General features: G+C 41.2%; 1 protein-coding gene across 1 annotated transcript; it reads left to right on the top strand.

Moving 5' to 3' along the window:
• Window positions 1-804: 804 nt before the first annotated feature.
• On the top strand, window positions 805-15,806 carry CDC45 (cell division cycle 45). Its single transcript, XM_039332348.1, has 18 exons — window positions 805-920; window positions 2,026-2,085; window positions 2,752-2,844; window positions 3,467-3,604; window positions 4,068-4,202; window positions 5,696-5,751; window positions 5,846-5,894; window positions 6,904-6,965; window positions 8,330-8,380; window positions 8,625-8,744; window positions 9,784-9,915; window positions 10,486-10,584; window positions 10,838-10,999; window positions 11,665-11,803; window positions 12,239-12,322; window positions 13,780-13,898; window positions 14,133-14,209; window positions 15,431-15,806. The coding sequence occupies exons 1-18, from the start codon at window positions 870-872 to the stop codon at window positions 15,493-15,495; spliced, it is 1,692 nt and encodes a 563-aa protein (XP_039188282.1). The 5' UTR covers window positions 805-869; the 3' UTR covers window positions 15,496-15,806.
• Window positions 15,807-19,900: the final 4,094 nt, after the last annotated feature.

Below are 19,900 nucleotides of genomic sequence, written 5' to 3'. Positions count from 1 at the left end.
ACTTCGAGCCATCGGTCCGTCGATATTTGTGTTCCGGTGGCGCGCAAACGACTCAAGCGGAACTGTAAATCTACCCGTTTTCCCCTCATAGTCAAAGCAGTCGAGTCTCCTGGAAGAATGCCCACACGGCTTTCCTCATAAAACGTCTAGGCTTGTTTTTAGGGGCGTTTATCAACTCAAGACCGAGAGCGGGGAACGTTATAGGCAAGGGAATGCCCCCATCAAAGATGGCGGCCGCCAATTTTGCCCTTACTATGCTCACTCTGTTTTTGTTTTCCTCCTGAAAGGAAAAAAAAAATGGCGGTGACCCTCCTGGCCCAAGAGTTAAGCAGTCTTGCTTTGCGATATCTATTACCGGTACTGTTTAGGCGCTGCGGAGAGGAACGGGAAAATGCATGGGGACAATTGATGGGGATTGTTTATTAAGAACAGAAGTCTGCTTCCCCCAAAACAAAACAAAAATTATATCTGCTTCTTTCTACGTGTTCCGATTTAATTATTTCAAGCCTTGGAAAGAGACGGGACCCTCTCTTCCCCCATCTGCGATTATCTTTAAGCACCTATTTCCACCCTTTTGGCCCTGCAACGTATGGCATGAGGCCATTGCGAGCCGGAAGTCTCTCTCTGAAACTCTAAAGACCGTATCCCCCTTCTGTTCTCTGCGCTCTTTGAGAGCGGCGGGGCAGGAGAGGGCGGAGCTGAATGGGTGAAACCCGCCCACCCCGCCCGTCCGAGCGAGATCCTCGGTCTCCGATTGGTCGGTTTCCGTAAGCGTCGCGGCCAATGAGGAAAGGCGCTGCTTTGGCGCCTTCCTTGAAGCGGGTCTTTCTTCTCGCGCTCGGCCGCCATTGTTGCCTCCGCGGCCGGTCATGTTCCTGACAGACTTTCGGAAGGAGTTTTACGAGGTGGTCGTGAGCCAGGTAAGGGGGCTGGAGCTTCTCGGGGGTCAGGAGGAGGGGGAGGCGGCGGCTGAGGAGCATGGGGCTTGTCATCCTTCGCCCCCCCCCTCAGTGGGTCTACCCGATCTGGCTGTTGTGCAAGCAAACACTGCTGAGGGGGAGGGCGGAGGGGAAGGAACGGAATGGAGTTGGGCCTGGACAGAGGAAGTTGAGGGTTTTCCCTTTCCATGCTTGAAAGAGCCGGAGTCGTGGCTGGGGAGGGTGGGCGTTGTAGTCCAGCTTGGGTATTGTAGTCCAGCTTGGGGGTTGTAGCCCACCTTTGTGCCAACAGGCTGGCTTGGGACAGGGTTGGGATGAGGCAGATGGAGGTGGGCAGAGCCCAGGGATATGTTTGGGGAAGGAGGGGTGGCTGGGGAGGATGGGTCTTGCACGCCACCATTAAAAAAAAGCTTGGCCTCGGCGGGCTGATCTGCTGGGGCTTGTTGTATCGGCCTCCTCTGCCAGGGTGGTGGAGCTGGACCTGATGTGTGTGTGTGTGTGTGTGTATGTTGGTGTGTTTCCCTTTCAAGGTTTTGGGGACTGATGGCTGGGGAGGATGGGTATTGTATTCCACCATGTAAAGGCTTTGCATCTGGAGGCTTATCTGGGGAGGCTGTTGAACAGGCCTCTGCCAGGGTTGTGGAGCTGGGCCTGGTGTGTGTGTGTTTGTGTGTTACCCTTTCGGGGTTTGGGGGACTGATGGCTGGGGAGGATGGGTATTGCATCCCACCATGTAAAGGCTTTGCACCTGGTGGGGCTGTCGAACAGGCCTCCTCTGCCAGGGTTGTGGAGCTGGGCCTGGTGTGTGTATGTGTGTTTCCCTTTCAGGGTTTTAGGGTCTGGTGGCTGGGGAGGATAGACATTGTAGTGCCTTGGGGTTAGAGCATGGCCAAGGAGATCCCTTTGGATGAGACCAAGCTCTGAAATGGGAGAAAACATTTCAGAACTGACTTTGTGGAAGTAAGCAAAGCCCCTGAAATTGAGAAGGTGAAGATGAAATTGACCAGACTGAAGATGGATTGAACTGCTGCTTCTAACTAGAAAAACAACCTGGTAGTTGCTAACTAACATTTATATTTTCTTATAGCGGGTGCTGCTTCTGGTGGCGTCAGACATAGATGCATTATGTGCTTGTAAAATCCTCCAGGTAAGTCTGCCCTTCAAGTATTTTGAGTGTACAAGTGACGAAATATTGTGCAATGGGGTAAAAGAACTGTAAATAAGCACGCAATGAATATTTCCAAATAAATGAATATACTGTTAGTATCCTTCTTGCAAGGCAACCAGGGACAATGGCCCAAGGGTGAGGTAATTGAAGGAGTTCATCTTATTTTCATTACTTTCAGTTACAATTACTTCCAAATATACACCAGATCTTTCCTATAGTAAATGCTCTTAGGATGCTCTTCTAACGATAAATGAATTAGTATGCAATTAGTATAGAGTCATTAGATATAAGTTGGATGGCAAATAAAATGTATAAATATAGATAAAATATTTACAGAAATAACTTTACAGAAAGAGAAAAAAATCTTCCTTGCATGATTTTGATGATTTCCATGATAAAATGCCAATTTCCTTCCAGCCTATGAATCATTTGTTATCTTAAATACAGTAAAAATACAAAATTAGAGTGTTAAACAACATGAGCAATTAACAAAGCTCTACAGTTCTAGCTTGTTTGTCTTTAAATATAATTGATATATGTACAGTTGCTCAAAAAACTTGCTTGGATGCTCCTATTGCTGTACTCAGTTAAGTGAAGGGACAGTATTAATCTTTGCTCTTAAATCTAGCCTTCGTTTTTCTTCAGGCTTTATTTCAGTGTGATCATGTGCAATATACATTAGTCCCGGTATCTGGATGGCAAGAACTGGAAATAGCATTTCTAGAACATAAGGATCAGGTAAAGAAAAAAAAAATGGGACATATATAAAATACAAATAAGAGGGATGGAATACAGTCTCTTTCTCTTGAATCTACTGTACATTATCTAAGATAGATAGATAGGCAGGCAGGCAGGCAGACGAGAGAGATGGATAGAGCAGTTAAGTAGGGATGGATGGATGGATAGGTGGACAGTCAGATAGATAGATAGACAGACAGATAGATAGATAGATAGATAGACAGACAGACAGACAAGAGAGAGACGGATAGAGCAGTTAAGTAGGGATGGATGGATGGATAGGTGGACAGATAGATAGATAGACAGACAGACGAGAGAGAGACGGATAGAGCAGTTAAGTAAGGATGGATGGATGGATGGATAGGTGGACAGTCAGATAGATAGATGATAGCTAGACAGATGGATAGAGCAGTTAAGTAGGGATGGATGGATGGAAGGATAGGTGGACATTCAGATATATAGATAGATAGACAGACAGACAGATAGACGAGAGAGATAGATAGAGCAGTTAAGTAGGGATGGATGGATGGAAAGGTGGACAGATAGATAGATAGATTGATTGATTGATTACACAGCCTTTCATGCAGATTTATTTCCACAACCTACCTGCTTTTATTTACAGTTCAAACACTTTGTGCTCTTAAACTGCGGGGCCAACATTGACCTGCTGGAAATCCTTCAACCTGAAGCCGATACTCTGTTCTTTGTTTGCGATACTCATAGACCTATCAATGTAGTGAACGTTTACAATGAGACGCAAGTAAGTTCTCCTTTTTGAGAAAAAAGGTTGACATCATAAACGAGGCCCACCATCTACAGGATGGTGGCAAGTTCTCCTCAGTGGATCCTGTGCTGTTATCTGAGCAATTTAATAATGACTGGGGATGCTGACTTTTTATTATCAGTTACTGGAAATTTACAGTCGTTGTAAATTTACCTGTATTAGGTATGTTCGCCACCTTCAAGTGATTAAAAAAAAATCTAAAGGTGGGATTAAAAAACATCAGCAATCGGTTTACCAATGTACATGGCAGTCATGCAATTGGAGGAAAGATGGAGATGGAGATGGAATTTGGTAGTACAGGTTTTAAATTTAGTATAATGTAAAATATTTTACTGTGTGGTCTAAAATTTTCCATAATCAATGATAAATTCTACCGGCTTCTTGTGTTTCGCCAAGGTCATTACTGGAATTTACAGTGGTTTTATTTAAATTTTACTAGATCAAACTCCTGGTCAAGCAAGAGGACGACCTGGAGATTCCTGCTTATGATGATATTTTCAAGGAGGAAGAGGAGGATTCTGGGAATGAAAGCGATGGATCAGAGCCTGCGGGAAAACGGAGACGATTTGAAGAGGTGAGCTTTGAGCCAGTTACAATAAAATGGCATTTTAAAGGAAAGTCATATTTATCAATAGATTAAGGTAATTTAACAGGGACTGTACTACGGTAAGTAAAAGATGTATCAAAATATACAAGTCTCTTCCAGGGAGGGAAAGTTATTTTTGAAAAACATTTGCTCCTTTGTTTTGGTTCATGGCTCTCTTATCATTTGAAACTAACTCAAGTTGTAATCCTTTCTTTTTAAGGAATGTGGGGATTTTTAAAGTTAAAAATGTTTCATTGTCAAATGTTACACTGTTGTCAATTGTAACATTGAATCGATTATTTTTAGGGTATTTTTGCCTAGGCATTGATCTAAACCAAGGCAGCAGCTAATGATTCCAATAACATTTTGAAAGTATTTCAGTCTAGAATCTTCAGAATATTTCCATTCATGTTTGTTTCTTTCCAAAATTAAAGCAAATCATAAGCTTTGGATTTTTTTACTATGCTACTTCAACAGTTCTAGGGATGTTTTCTGTGTCTTTCATATTCATAAATAATAATATTTCTGGATTCTGCTTTGCTATCTATTTTCAGTTCAGCCCAGAATACCCCAATCAATTTTAGATTGGACCTCATGTTAGTAAAGTTACATTAACGTACACATCGAAATTAAGCCAGGTTTAAATACATAATTTGGACCTAAACATGGGATTCACTGGTGGAGGTTAAACAAGGTACAGGCAGTTCTTGACTTACGACCACAAGTGGAACCAGAACTTTTGTTTCTAAATAAGACAGTTGTTAAATGAGCCATGCCCACTTTTATTACCTTTTGCCATGGTGAAAGGTTGCAGATGACGATCCTATGATCTTGGGATGCTGCAACCCTGGTAAATACATGCTGGTTGCCAAATACCTGAATTTTGATCATGTAATCAAGGGGGCCATTTGTAAGCCAGTTTTTCAGTGCCCTTGCAACTTTGAATGGTCACTAAAGGAATGGTTGTAAGTTGAGGATTACCCGTACATCCTACTCCTAACATTTACTTTTACCACTTTGTCTATTTGAGCAAATCATATTTCAAATCAATTGATAAATCATTCGAGACAAAAACGGTTGCAGGAATTGGGTATAGCCAGTCTAGAGAAAAGAAGGACTAAGGAGGACATGACAGCAGGATTCCAGTATTTGAGAGGCTGCCACAAGGAGGGGGTCAATTTATTTTCCAAAGCACCTGAAGACAGGACAAGAAACAACGGATGGAAACTAATCAAGGAGAGAAGCAACCTTGGAATTAAAACAGAAACTTCCTGACAGTGAAAACAATTAGTCAGTGGAAGGGCTTCCATCCAGACGTTGTGGGTGCTCCATCACTGGAGGTTTTTAAGAAAAGACTGGACAGCCATTTGTCTGAAATGGAATAGGGTCTCCTGCTTGAGCAGACGGTTGGACTAGAAGACCTCCAAGGTCCCTTCCAACTCTATTCTGATTGATCATTGTTTATCCTAATCTCTGCATAGGAAGTGGTAGAAAGAACAATGAAAAGACGCGAAAGAAGAGAATGGGAGGCACGCAGGTACGTGACCCAAGCTATCTGCTTACTGGGTATTTCAATTTATGATCATAGCAGAAAAAAACTTGCTGATTTTTTTTCCTCCCTTTTTATTTAGGCAAGAAATTCTTTTTGACTATGAGCAGTACGAATATCACGGGACATCAGTACGTATTGAATCTTCACAGTCTGATTCATTCCTTTTTTAAGTGAAAGGGATTACTGCAGGTCTTAATTTCTAGAAAGCTAACTTAAAGATTTTATGCTACCTTCGGTGGAAAATCCACCTGGTCTTTGAGCAGCTCCTGTACAGGTAGTCCTCAACTTACAACAGTTCATTTCGTGACCGTTCAAAGTTACAGCGGCACTGAAAAAGTGACCTACGGCCGTTTTGCACACTTACGACCATTGCAGCCTCACGTGATCAAAATTCACACGCTTGGCAACTGACGGGTATTTATGACGGTCGCAGTGTCCCAGGGCCATGTGACCCTCTTTTGTAACCGTCTGATAAGCAAAGTCAATAGAGAAGCCAGGTTAACTTAACAACTGTTGTTACTAACTTAACAACTGCAGCGATTCACTTAACAAGCGTGGCAAGACAGGTCGTAAAATGGAGCAAAATTCACTTAACAACTGTCTCACTTAGAATCATAAATTTTGATCACTTGACCATGTGGATGCTGCAGTTGTTGTAAGTGTGAAGAACGGTTATAACTCCCGTTTTTCAGTGCCGCTGTAACTTGGAACGGTCGCTAAATGAACTGTTGTAAGTCGAGGACTATCTGTATCCCTGAAAAGAGAGAGAAAAGAATGTGATGTGTAATTTTGAATCTGTGTTAGTAAGAAGAAGGCTATTGAATGATGAATTAACATATTGTTTATGATAATTAACTATATCTATTATTGTATAGTTAAATACATGTACCCAGACATTATGCTGTTTGCTAAATATTGAAAATGTTATTTGGAAAAACCCAAACCCTAATCCCGACACCACCTTATCCCTAACCCTATAAAAACTAATAAAATCTATACAAAAAATAAAAAAATAAGTGATTGACATTTCATGAGACTTTGTGGAAAATAAATCTCTTACAAGGGGAAAAAAAAGGGATTTGCTTTCTTGACAGCTTCTTTTTAACGCTGATCATGTCCTTGTTTTCCCCTTTGCAGTCTGCCATGATGATGTTTGATTTGGCATGGGTCATGTCCAAAGACTTGAACGACATGCTGTGGTAGGTGGTCTTGTTTGCGATATTGCTAATTTGAAGTTCAAAGCTCCTCTCCCTCCCTCTTTCTTGAAAACGGGTTGTTCCACTGAAGAAAAACAATTAAGTTGTAAGGGTGTCCTCATAGGCACAATAAACAATCCTAGCTACATCGTACTAATAGTCCTTAACTCACAATCACAGCTGGAATGGACCAGAATTGCCATTGCTACACACGCTGGTTGTAAAGGGAGCCACATCTGATTTTATGACTATTTTTTTTATTACCATGGCTGTTAAACGAATCACTGCGGCTCTTAAACGAATCATAATTGTCTTTAAGCAAATCCAGTTTCCCTGTCGACTTTGCTCGTCGGAAGCCAGCTGAGAAAGTTGTAAATTTATTTATTTATTTATTTACAAATATTTATATGCCGCCCAATCCCAAAGGACTCAGGGCGGCGTACAAAATTAAAAACAGTCGTAAAACAATAAAATAATCCAGTCATAATGATCACATCACCCCATTTTGCCATAACGGTCATAAATACAAGCACCTGGATTTTGATCACGTGACCTGGGATGCTGCAATGGTCCTAAGTGTAAAAATGGGTCATCGGTTTCTCTTTTTCGGTGTCCTGTAACTTCAGACAGTCTCTCAGCGAATGATTATAAGTTGAGGACTAGCATTAATATATCCTCATACAAACACTTTGCATGCAAGAAGCTTCAGGTTCTGCCCTTAGACTTTTCAAAGCACAGAAATTAAAAAAAATGTGGGAGTGAGTCTTTAATCAGAATAATAAAATAACTGTATAAAGTAACTGCATGCTCAACTAGACAAGGGAGGCCGTTGGTTTGTGGCTATGACCTGGATGTCACTGAACCTATTTGGAAATGGTTTTGACTTCTTGAGAAATCCCTTCCTAGACTTTGGCCACTATATAGGTCATCCTCGGCTTACGACCACAACTGAGCCCAAAACGCCTGTTGCTAAGTGAGATATTTGTTAAGTGAGTTTGGCCCCATTTTACGACTTTTCTTGCCACCGTTGTTAAGTGAATCACTGCAGTTGATTAGTTAGTAACCCGGTTGTTAAGTGAATCTGACTTCCCCAATGCTTGTCGGAAGGTCACAAAAAGTGACCACATGGCCCCGGGACGCTGCAGCGGTCATAAGTGTGAACCAGTTGTCAAGCAGCTGAATTTTGATCACCTGATCATGGCGATGCTGCAAAAGTCGTAACTGTGAAAAACGGTCATATGTCACTTTTTTTAGTGCCGTTGTAACTTCGAACGGTCGCTAAGTGAACTGTTGTAAGTCGAGGGCTACCTGTACAGGTAAAAGGCAATATGTACAAGTCTCGATTCTTTTTCTTTCTTTTTTTTAAGGTGGGCTGTGGTTGGGCTAACGGACCAGTGGATCCAAGACAGAATCACTCAGTAAGTGAAAACTTGATGCCTCCTTTAAATCATGTGCTCCTCCAAATCCATAAATGTCCTGGTGTTTCTTGAGCCAAGAATTTCTTCAGCATGGGACCTAAAATCTTTCCCAAATGAGCTCTTTCCCAACATTGTCTCAGAAAACATTTTCATTTCCTGAGCTTCGATGTTCGAAAAAGAGGCAAGGCAGCTACGCCTCGCCATCAATCAATAATATTTTGCCTTGGTTTTTCTTGAATGGAAGAATGAAGTACGTGACGGACGTCGGGACTCTCCAGCGTCACGTCACTCGGCATAATCATCGCAACGGGGATGAAGACAACTCCCTTTCTATCGACTGCATGAGGATCGCCTTCGAATACGAGTATCCTTCCAAGGGTGATGGAAATTGTTCAGGGCTTCAGCGGCAACTTGATACACATTGAATTGTCACGGTGAAGTCATTGGCTCAGATCAGTCCTGATGAGGGGCCACTTCTCCCAGCCCCAATCCTTGCAGTTTTTGAGTGTGGGAGCTTCTGTCTCTCTGTCCACCTTTTCCCTGCTGGTCCATTTTCCAAATCTAGTCCTATTTTTTAAGCAGTATTTCACTGAAGAGTCCCTTGGTTCCACCTTTGATGCTAATTGTGACTTAGAGAGCCAAGATAACAATAGAATAGAATAGAATAGAATAGAATAGAATAGAGATAGAATAGAATAGAGAAAAGGAATAGAATAGAATAGATATAGAGATAGAATAGAATAGAGAAAAGGAATAGAATAGAATAGAATAGAATAGAATAGAGAAATGGAATAGAATAGAATAGAGAAATGGAATAGAATAGAATAGAATAGAGAAAAGGAATAGAATAGAATAGAATAGAGAAAAGGAATAGAATAGAATAGAGAAAAGGAATAGAATAGAGATAGAATAGAATAGAATAGAGAAAAGGAATAGAATAGAATAGAATATCTTTATTGTCATTGTGTAACTCACAATGAAATTAAGTGTTCTTGGTGCTTTTGCTTTCCAAAAAATGAGATGGAGAGAAGGTGCAAATTAGTGCACCACTAATCATACCGTAGAGCAGCAAGTTATGAGCAAAAATAGATTGTGGTTCAGAATATTTCAGAGGGAGGCCGGAAAAAAAAATGTTCCAGTGCTTTTCAAAAGGCCTTGAATAACTCCGTGCATTTCTGCTTTAATCTCCACATCAGAAATATTGGGGGGGGGGAGGGAAGACCTCAGATTTGTTCATGAGGCTATAATAATTTTAGAAGTATAATATAAAACCTTGGTTAATCTGCATAAGCCAACCTAGTCAACATTTATGGAGAAGAAAATGACAGAAGAGGTGAAATAAGCATTGCCAGCCCAAATCACACTCATTCCTTTTTATTCTTCTTAATTCTGGATGGCCTTAGCTTGTGCCTTGCTCTTTATCAGCATTGGTCTCTGTACGAAAGTCTACGCAATACTTGTTACACGTCTGCCAGCTTCAAGCTTTGGTCTGTTCAAGGCCAAAAAAGACTGCAAGAATTCCTGGCTGACATGGGGTAAGTTAATCAAGAGAGTTGGGAATTGAAAAGGGGAAAAAAAACAAACCCAAATCGGGATGATGGCCATGGATGGTAATTTTGAAGGAATTAAAGAGCGTGGGTAGCCTTGTCTAAGACTGGAGTAGGGGGTCTCCTTGGCAACTTCAAGACTGGTGGACTTCTCATGGCTGGCTGAGGAATTCTGGGAGTTGAAGTTCACAAGTCTTAGAAGTTGCCAGGTTTGAAGACCCATGTAACCAGAGTTGAACCAGGTTGCTAAGCAAAGTCAGCTTCCTATCACTTTGGTTGTCTGTTTTTTCACAACCTCTTATGTGTAGAAGATTCAAACCCAATGTTTCTGGAGCAATTAGAAAGAAAACCCCTGAAATTTTGCAAAACTCCTACCACTGGTCAGTACTGGGACCTGATTTGAATCTGAGTAAAATAGTTTCCAATATTCAATAAAAGGCTCCATTATCAGAAACTAGCAATACTTAGCGGATAAGCAGGAAGAGATTGGCAGTGTCTTAGTTCTGTGTGTCAGATGTTCCTCCCCACGTACTTAATTCCTTAATTTGTTTTTCTAAGGTTGCCTTTAAAGCAAGTCAAACAGAAATTTCATTCCATGGACATGTCCCTGAAAGAGAATCTTCGGGAAATGATCGAAGAATCTGGAAATAAGTTTGGGTAAGATACTTTTTTTTTTTAACGACACAGAATTCTGAACTGATTTACTCACATGTTTATTTATTTGTAAAATGTATGGGCCATCTTGCCTCATTTTGTATCTCTGGGTGACTTGCAATCATATAAGATAAAAAAAACTGTATAAGCTTAAAAGACGTAAACAAGTTAATACAAAAAGCCAAACTCTACGGCTTGTCTGAGTGTGATCGTTAAGTTGTTTGAACGTTTCCAGTGATTCCCCTTTATTTTTCAGAATGAAGGATCTGAGAGTGCAGACCTTCAGTGTCCATTTTGGTTTTAAAAATAAATTTTTAGCCAGTGATGTTGTGTATGCCACGGCAGCGTTAATGGAGAACGTGGAAAAGGAAGCGAGCAGAACCGATAATTTTATCAAAGCTTTGGATAGTCTTTCCAGGTAATGTACAGTTTCCCCTCTTGTAACCCTAGCATATGTTGAAGAAGCCAGGTTAGCAAATGTTGCTATAGGGCAGTATTTCTCAACCTGGGCAAAAGATGTCTGGATTTCAACTCCCAGAATTCTGCAGCCAAGCAGGCCTGCTGGAGAATTCGCAGATCTTCAAGTTACCACTGAAGGAAAGAGCAAAAGACCCCCTCCTCTAAAATTGTGTATAGAAAATTATTATTTGCAGATGTTTGCTAATGAGTGAGAAGGAATGGAAACAGCTTAGCTTAGTAAAATCCTTGCTTGCTCAGGGTGGAACAAGGTGATTGTGTGCACAGGAAACTTGAGGTTCACAAGAACAAGGAACAAATCATCATGCTAATATATATATATATAGATTTTACAGATATATCAAAGGCAATGATTTGAGAGAAGAGGAACTAATTACCATATGGCGTATTGAAGAGTAGAGTAGAGTAGAATACCACAAATTACCCATCTCTACTGCCACCCATTGATATCAAGAAGTTGTAGATATTATCCAGTTAACAAGCTACCAATATTTGTCACTAATGTGCCTCTGCATTAAGGTGATAGTAAGGAACATTTCCCAAGAATATTATGAATTCCTTTCCTTCTGGGTAAAAGCAATGTCTTCGTTTTGTTTCTCCTTCCAGGGGTAATCTTGGCCAGTTGCTTCAAGGACTGGAGCTGGCCAAAAAACAGCTGTGCGCCATCCAGCAGACTGTGGCCAGCTGCATCTGCACCAATCTTGTCATCAACCAGGGACCGTTCCTGTATTGCTACCTCATGGAGGTGAACATCACCTTGCTGCAGTCATCTATCTATCTATCTATCTATCTATCTATCTATCTATCTATCTATCTATCTATCTATCTATCTATCTATCTATCATTTATCTACACTCTAGTTATCAATCATCTGTCATCTATCCATCTATATCTATACTCAATTTACTATCTATCTACACTCTATTTATCTGTCATCTATCCATCGTACATCTTTATCTGTCTATATAATCAATCTATCTATCTACACTCTATCAATCATCTGTCATCTATCTATATCTATACTCAATCTATTTACTATCTATCTACACTCTATTTATCTGTCATCTGTCCATCATCTATCTTCTCTGTCTATATAATCCATCTACTATCTATCATTTATCATCTATCCATTTTTCTATCCAGCCATCCACTTACCTATTTATAAATATTTCTTTTTCAGGGTACGCCAGATGTGAAACTATTCTCCAGGCCAATATCCTTAGGTCTGCTCACCAAGTGCCTGCTTAGATCCTTCGTTTCTTCTGTAAGTGACTTATTAATTTACAATGCATCTGCCATTAGGGGCGTTATTTTGAAACATGACATTTAAGCCACCTTAACCAAAAAAATACCCGGAACAATGCCCAAACTAGATATGACTCACACACCATAAAGTTTGCTTTAAAAATAGCATCAGTGCTTTTCTTAACAAACAATGTTTTGAAAAGAGGAATTTTCCTCGAGATTGCCTAAGGGTTGGGTGAAAAACTAAACATCACATGCTTCCTACCTCATGTTGTTTCTGTAATCCATCCCACTAATGGCTTAAAATAAAATATGCTCATTAACATATATATTTTTTTTAACATCCTGCCTGGTTTGGCCCCTAGTTAACTTATTCAGCTCTTTAAAATAAGTGTGGAAAAACAATGAAACGGGAAGAAAAATGCAGGATTGGCTTTTAGTTCTAAATATTACATGTTAGATAGCACTGGATTCTGGGGTGAAGTAACACTGCAAACAAAGTAGCATCTTGCAAAACATAATGTAGCAGAGTATGTTCAGAGGGGGAGGGGAAATGATGGCATGTGATGATGTCATGAGATGCAAATAGCATGAATCAAACGGGATGATTTCTGTATGTTTGCTCCATTTGTGCAGTTATATGTACATGTCAATTTGCTGTTGTCATAGTTATTACAAATACCAGTTAATATATCTGAATATGGGTAGTTCCTTGATTTACGACCACAATTCAGCCCAAAATTGATGTTGCTAGATGAGAAATTGGTTAAGTGAGTTTTGCCCTACTTTACAACTTTTCTTGCCACGTTTGTCACGCGGTTGTTAAGTGAATTGGGCTCCCCTCCCCCTTGACTTTGCTTGTCAGAAGTTTGCAGAAAGGCATCACACCACAACTGTTATAAATATGAACCAGTTGTCAATCATCTGAATATAACTCCCATGGCCATGAGGATGCTGCAGCGGTTGTGAGAGTGAAAAAGGATCATAAGTCACTTTTTTCCAGTGCTGTCGTAATTTCGAACGGTCACTAAATGAATTGTGAGTTTGAGGACTACCTATATCATTCTCTATCCATCATCCGCTATAATCCAGTGCTAACCTTACTTGGATAAGTATTGTGGGTGGCCTCTGAAAAGCCTTTTAATCTTGTCCCAAACTATTTTTATTGTTGGGAGGTATGTCCCTCTCCATGTTAAAAGCAAGGGAGATAAAAATCTGAAATTTAGCAGTGCAACAAGCAATGTATACAGGCTGCGACGGCAATCCGTGGAAGCCAAGTCTGTTTAAGATGCTTAAAAGTGGCCTTTTGTTTTATCTGCAATCTTCCTCAGATAGCTGTAATCCTCAAATTAGCCCTTCCTCTGTACTTCAAACAAAACCAGCACCCCAAACCCAGAATTTTGGTCTTAGGATTCTTCTGCCTTTGAGCTTTGTCTAGCCAAGACCCCTTTTCTGATATATATACTTTTGTTTTAGACCAGAAACAAGCGCTGCAAACTGCTCCCCATGGTTATGGCAGCCCCCATGAATCTCGACCAAGGGACAGTGATCGTGGTCGGGACTCCACCTCACACGGAAAGCTCCGACAAGAAAAAGTAAGGGCTTTGCTTGCTGATTCCTTTAGATCAGGAGGGTCTCTTTGATCTCAAATTCTTCAGCTGTGTGGAAGATAGACCCGTGAGGAGCATCTGTTTCAGTGACTGAATGGAACTTCTGGAATGTTGTGGGATCTAGCGTGGAGAGCAAATAATAAGTGGCGAGCGAGATCAGAAATGTGGGACGTGTAGTTGCGAGTATCTCACCAAGATGTGTTTCTCTTTCTTTCTTAGCTTTTTTGGGAGAGCGTTTGAAAAAGCTGCCGAAAACACCAATTCTCGGACTTTACACAACCATTTCGACATGTCTAGTGAGTAAAATTCATTGGGGCTTTGTTGTATAGAGCACGTAATAGTTACATATATTTTTCCCTGTGGGATGATACATGAAGCGCATGATGATAAAACTGGAGGCTAACATATGGTGCCTCCCTGTATTCAGTTGCTAAAAGTTTGGCCCGTGTGACTTACTACACATTGCTGGCTAAGGACATTCTGGTAGTCCCCAACTTAGGGCCAGAACTGAACCCAAAATTTCTGTTGCTAAGCGAGACAGTTAAGTGAGATTTGCCCCATTTTACGATATTCCTTGCTGCAGTTGAATCACTGCACTTGTAAAGTTAGGAACACATTTATAAAGTGAATCGGGCTTCCCCATTGACTTTGCTTGTCATAAAGTCACAAAAGTGGATCACATGATGCCAGGACACTGCGACCATCTTAAATTCGAGCCAGTTGCCAAGCGTCTGAATTTTGATCACGTGACCGTGGGGATGCTACTACGGTCGTAAGTGTGAAACCTGGTCACAAGTCACTTTTTTCTTTTTAAAGATAACCTCCAAGTTTCTCTCCCACCACAGTTGTTTAAGTATTTTAATTTCTTTTTCTACTGAAAGCTTTCCTGCTTACCTGAGTATCAGTTGGTGACCAGAAGACCATCAGTTGCTTAGTTGCAGGCATTAAAACAATACAGCTTAGTGTTGTATCAGGCTAAATGAATTTGCATGAACTGCTTTAAATTCTGAATTGATTCTTAAGAACACAGAGGGATATTAGGCTGTTGATTATTAAGTCAGAGGTCTGAAGTTTCCTTTAAAATATCTATGAAGATTCTTAGTCATCCAGATCATGGTTGTCCCAAAGATGCTTTTTCAAAAAGCTAGTGGACTTTGTTTTTCCTTGAAAACTAGACATTTCCCTTCTCCAATGCTTCGGTTCTGACTGAATGATGGAGGATATAATATAAATCCTTCCATCCTCCACATTCGGGCAGAACTGAGGAAGCTTCTTGGATGAGAAGCGAAACGTCTTCAATGAAAAAGAAAGTCCAGTTGCCTTTTGGGAAAAAAGCATCTTTGGGACATCCTTTACAGGGTTAGGCAACCTCGGCTCTTTTATGACTCATGGACTTCAACTCCCAGAATTCCTGAGTCCATGAGTCATAAAAGAGCCGAGGTTGCCTACCCCTGCTTTAGAATATGCACTCGTGATAATGAATGATCCCTCTGACATTATTTTCTTTATTATTTTAGTAATTGAATTGAAAATGGAAGACAGGAGCAAATTTCTCGATGCTCTTATTGCTCTTTTATCCTAATGGTAAGCTGTTGAAGAATGTTGGTTATTTCTCCCCCCCCCCCACTACGGGAAATTTTTAGAACCACTTACCATGTTTCACACTGTGGCATTGGCTAGATTTGGAAAGATATTTTTTTCTTGGTAGAAGGGAGCCAAGGCCTTACCATCCGTGTGTGTTATTTTGTATATATAAATCTGTAAATACTTTGTGTCTACCAGAACTTTGTCTAGATTTTATGTAAGCCTGTTTTAAAACATTTTAAGAGTTTTTAAAAGTGTATCCAGTGCCAGTTTGTGCTTGGAAAATTGTAATCAAATAAATTTTTAAATTTTATATCTTGTTTGATGGAGGACCTTTTCTTACCTAAAGTGCAATAACATCATATCATTATCAATACATTACAAATAATTACATAGGAAAAGTTCGCTTTTAATGTGGCTTCTATACGTATTGGTATTTGTTGAAACACATGATAAAGCACTAAATACTTCATTACTCAACTGGATGGGCTCACTTATTTTTAAAATGTATCTATAACTCAGCATTTCCTTGCTTGTAAATCACGGTTTTCAACCAAATTTAATGTGTGAGCTCAGCTAGTTGGGTTATATTGAATAAATCATGGTTTTCATGCGTGCAAACTACTTTCATGAGTGTTTGATTAACTAAATTGGCTTATTACTATTCTTATAACTTCCTTTTTTGGAGTTTAAGAATCTAGCTGGACTTGAAGTGATAACAGACGATTTTCATAGAAAGAGTTTGCACCATATGCCAAGTTCCAAACTTGGGCATCCGTCTGGTCTGGTACAGGGCTCTCCAAACTTGGCATCTTTAAGACTTGTGGACTTCAACTCCCAGAATTCCTCAGCCAGCCATGCCAAATGGCCAAACCTGGAGACCCTTTGTCTGTATAATATGCAAACTCAACCAGGTATTGTCCAGCTGATGCTCCCTTACCAGCTGCAATTGGGGCCAGCATCTAAGTGGTGTGGTCATTTAGCTCAATGTCACATGACCATGCTGACTTACAACACCAGTTCCGGCTGCAGTTGTTAAGCGAATCACCACGGGCTGTTAACCATGACATCATACAACTACAACTTATGACATCCTTCTGGTTTCCCCATTGACGGAATCCGACTGTGAAGTTTGCAAACGGCGATCGTAAGATTGTGGGACTCTGCAACCATCCCAAATGCACACCGCTTACCAACGAATCGTGGTTATGCATTGTTATTGTGGGAACGTTGCGATGGCCACAACTTGAGGAGCGGTCATCCGTTTCTTTCTTCAGCACTGTTGTAACTCTGAATGCTCACTGAACAATAGGTGAGGACTCCCTGTATATGCTTTCTGTCAATCTCCAGCCAGCTGGCTGAGGAATTCTGGGAGTTGAAGTCCTACCATCTTCAAATTGCCATGGTTGACAAACACCGCACTAGAGCGTTGTACCTTTTTATCACAACAAAGCAACACTGATATCTACCTTCTAGAAATCTCAAAGACATGGATGATTAAAAAACAGATATTTCAGGACCTTGGACAGAGCTCAGAGAATCAATTGAATGAGTGCTCCCGGAAGATTAATTTTTCCTGACCATCCCTTTCCAAGGCCCACCTTTTTTGTAACTCTCCACCTTTACTAATTCAAGGTGGCGAACATACCTAATATTCTTTCTTCCTGTTTTCCCCACAACAACAAACCTGTGGGGTAGGTTGAGCTGAGAGAGAGATTGGCCCAAAGTCGCTCATATGTTTTTCTTGCCTAAGGTGAGACTAGAACTCACCGTCTCCTGATGATTGGCCCAAAGTCATCCAGCCGGCTTTCTTGCCTAAAGCAGGACTAGAACTCACCATCTCCTGGTGATTGGCTCAAAGTCACCCACCCAGCTTTTTTGCCTAAGGCAGCACTAGAACTCACCATCTCCTGACGATTAGCCCAAAGTCCTCCAGCTCGCTTTCTTGCCTAAGGCGGAACTATAACTCACTGTCTCCTGGTGACTGGCCCAAAGTCAACCAGCTGGCTTTCAAGGCGGAACTAGAACTCACCATCGCCTGGTGACTGACCTAAAGTTACCCAGCTGCTTTCATGGCTAAGATGGAACTAGAACTCACCGTCTCCTGGTGACTGGCCTACCCAGCTGCTTTCACGCCTAAGGTGGAACTAGAACTCACCGTTTCCTGGTTTCTAGGCCAGCACCTTAGATACTACACCAAACCATATAGCCATCCGAAAAAAGGAAGTTTTATGATCTTTCTTTCATTGGTCACACATATTACTGGTGTGAATCTTTTTTGTAACTTTCCTCGTGTTCCTCTTTACCATAGTTAGTGCAATAATAATCTTGTTTCTTTTCATTGATTGATTTCTGTTTCTTTTCTTGTAATAATGCTGCTTCAAATGCTTCTTGCTTCCTCATTCATCTCGTACCAGATAAAGCCCCCTCGTAAAGACCCCTGCAGGAGGAGCCATTATCGCTGTTACAAATCCTTGGCTCAATATCTCTTCTTCTTTACTTTTTCTTTGTAAATTTCCTCAGACAAGAATACTTTGTAGCATGTCAATGATTCATCCTCACTACCAACAGACAATCTTATCAGAGGCTCTGTGGGCCAATTATGAAGGATTTCTGGCTTCTTCTATCCAAGCTAAATAATCAAGCTTGACCTGCCTTGTAATTATGATGGCAGTGTTTACAGCTGCTTTATAGACCATCAGATCCACCAGCTCCAATGCCATGATTTGCAGCAGGAATCGCCGTCCTTTTACTGTGCATCTTAAGTCCTGCTCTGCAGAATTCTCTTTGTAGTAAATAACAGGGTCTCTGTAGTACGTGTGGAATTTCAAAGGCTAAAGGAAGGAGAAGTCCCTCTTCCCTTTTGGTGTTCAAAACTTTTATTCATTTATCAAAATATACATACATTATCAATGTTAGAAGAGAGTGGAGTTTGCGGAGTGGAGAAGGGGAACGGTGGGGCCTTGGTGCTCTCTGAGTTTGGTTGTTTCCTTCCAGATGTTTCGTTACCCAGCCAGGTAAACATCATCAGTGTTAGAAGGGAGTGGAGTTTGCTGTCTCTTAACTATACTGTGAATGTTGGTGGGAGTTTTCCTGATGCTTCCTGCATTGGGCTGGTGTTTACTGTCTGAGCTAGTAGTTCCTTAATTAGGGTATTGTTTGATTCTTTTACATTAAATGTCCAGATTTTTTTTAAAAAAATCCCTTTCTTTGGCTGCTTTTCAAAACACCAGGGGTACAGGGTGGAGTCTTCCAGCCCGGTGCAAACATAACAACTTCCAGACGTTCTAGAAAGACGCATTTTGCCAACAGGAAACATTACGAAGCATTAAGCACACCAAGAACAATGTAAATCTGGCAGGGTGGGAGAACTCTTTCCTTAATGGCAAACCGAAGGCCGCTCATTTGCCAGCATTTCACCTCCCTAATCACCGTTTGCAATTTGGCCCCGGGGAAGAAGTGAGGCAAAGATTAACGGTCAGGAACGCCGAGGCTTTTTTAAAGACTGGATTGAGAAGCAGGGTGGGAGATAGGTTTATGCAGAAGCGAGGAATGTCTGCCTCGTCGTTCATTGGCCATGCGAAGAACTTAACCATATCTAATTAAAATCCTTCATTCTAAAACAGTGGTTCTCAATCTTTTTAATGCCGCGACCCCCAACCGGTCGTAAGTTGAGGACTACTCAACCGGTCGTAAGTCAAGGACTACTCAACTGGTGCAGCACCGTTTGCAGAATGGGACTTTTGGCGGGCTCAGCAGGGCAGAGACAGCCTGGACAATTCCTATTGGCTTTTGAAAGCCAATTAAATTAGACTCTATTCAAGAGAGTCTATTCTATTGGCTTTCAAAAGCCAATAGAATAAAAGGGAGTAGCACAGCTAAGGAAAGGGGGGGAAAAAATGGTGGACTGCGTTGTTTGGCGACCCCCGTGAAATGATTGTTCGACCCCAAATGGGGTCCCGACCCACAGGTTGAGAACCATGTTCTAAAAGCACCCCTTTTTCTGCATTCACTTGCCAAGTTTCAGGGAAGTTTCTTTGGGAGAGAAGTAGTTGGAAACCACAAGGTGGAGGATTCTGTTACGGTCTACATTTCCGTGGCAGGTTTTTGTTAGATTGGTGTTGAGTGCTGACACTGACAGGGCCAGAATTAAAAGGTATGAGAATAAAGTCAAAGGCAGACACTGACATATTTTTGGTTTCTCTCCTCCAACTGGTGAAGGCACCTAGTTAGAAGCCAGGAGATGGTGAGTTGTAGTCAGTGGTGGGTTTCAAATAGGGGAACAACCAGTTCTCTTGTTCTCTTCCGGAAGTCCATTCTGGGCCTGGGCAACAAAAAAATTAGCTACCGGTTCTGCTGAAGTCGTGTGAACCAGCTGAATCCCACCACTGGTTATAGTCCCA

Source organism: Crotalus tigris, unplaced genomic scaffold (genome assembly GCF_016545835.1).
Source record: "Crotalus tigris isolate CLP2741 ecotype Arizona unplaced genomic scaffold, ASM1654583v1 scf7180000024461.2689607, whole genome shotgun sequence".
Taxonomy (NCBI): Eukaryota; Metazoa; Chordata; class Lepidosauria; order Squamata; family Viperidae; genus Crotalus; species Crotalus tigris.
This window is presented reverse-complemented; position numbering and strand designations above follow the sequence as displayed.

Excerpts from the sequence above, each read along its gene's own strand:
- CDC45 (XM_039332348.1), top strand. The coding sequence starts at position 870 with ATGTTCCTGACAGACTTTCGGAAGGAGTTTTACGAGGTGGTCGTGAGC. Across the intron at positions 921-2,025 it reads ACGAGGTGGTCGTGAGCCAG|CGGGTGCTGCTTCTGGTGGC; the intron begins GTAAGGGGGCTG and ends ATTTTCTTATAG. Across the intron at positions 12,323-13,779 it reads TTAGATCCTTCGTTTCTTCT|ACCAGAAACAAGCGCTGCAA; the intron begins GTAAGTGACTTA and ends CTTTTGTTTTAG.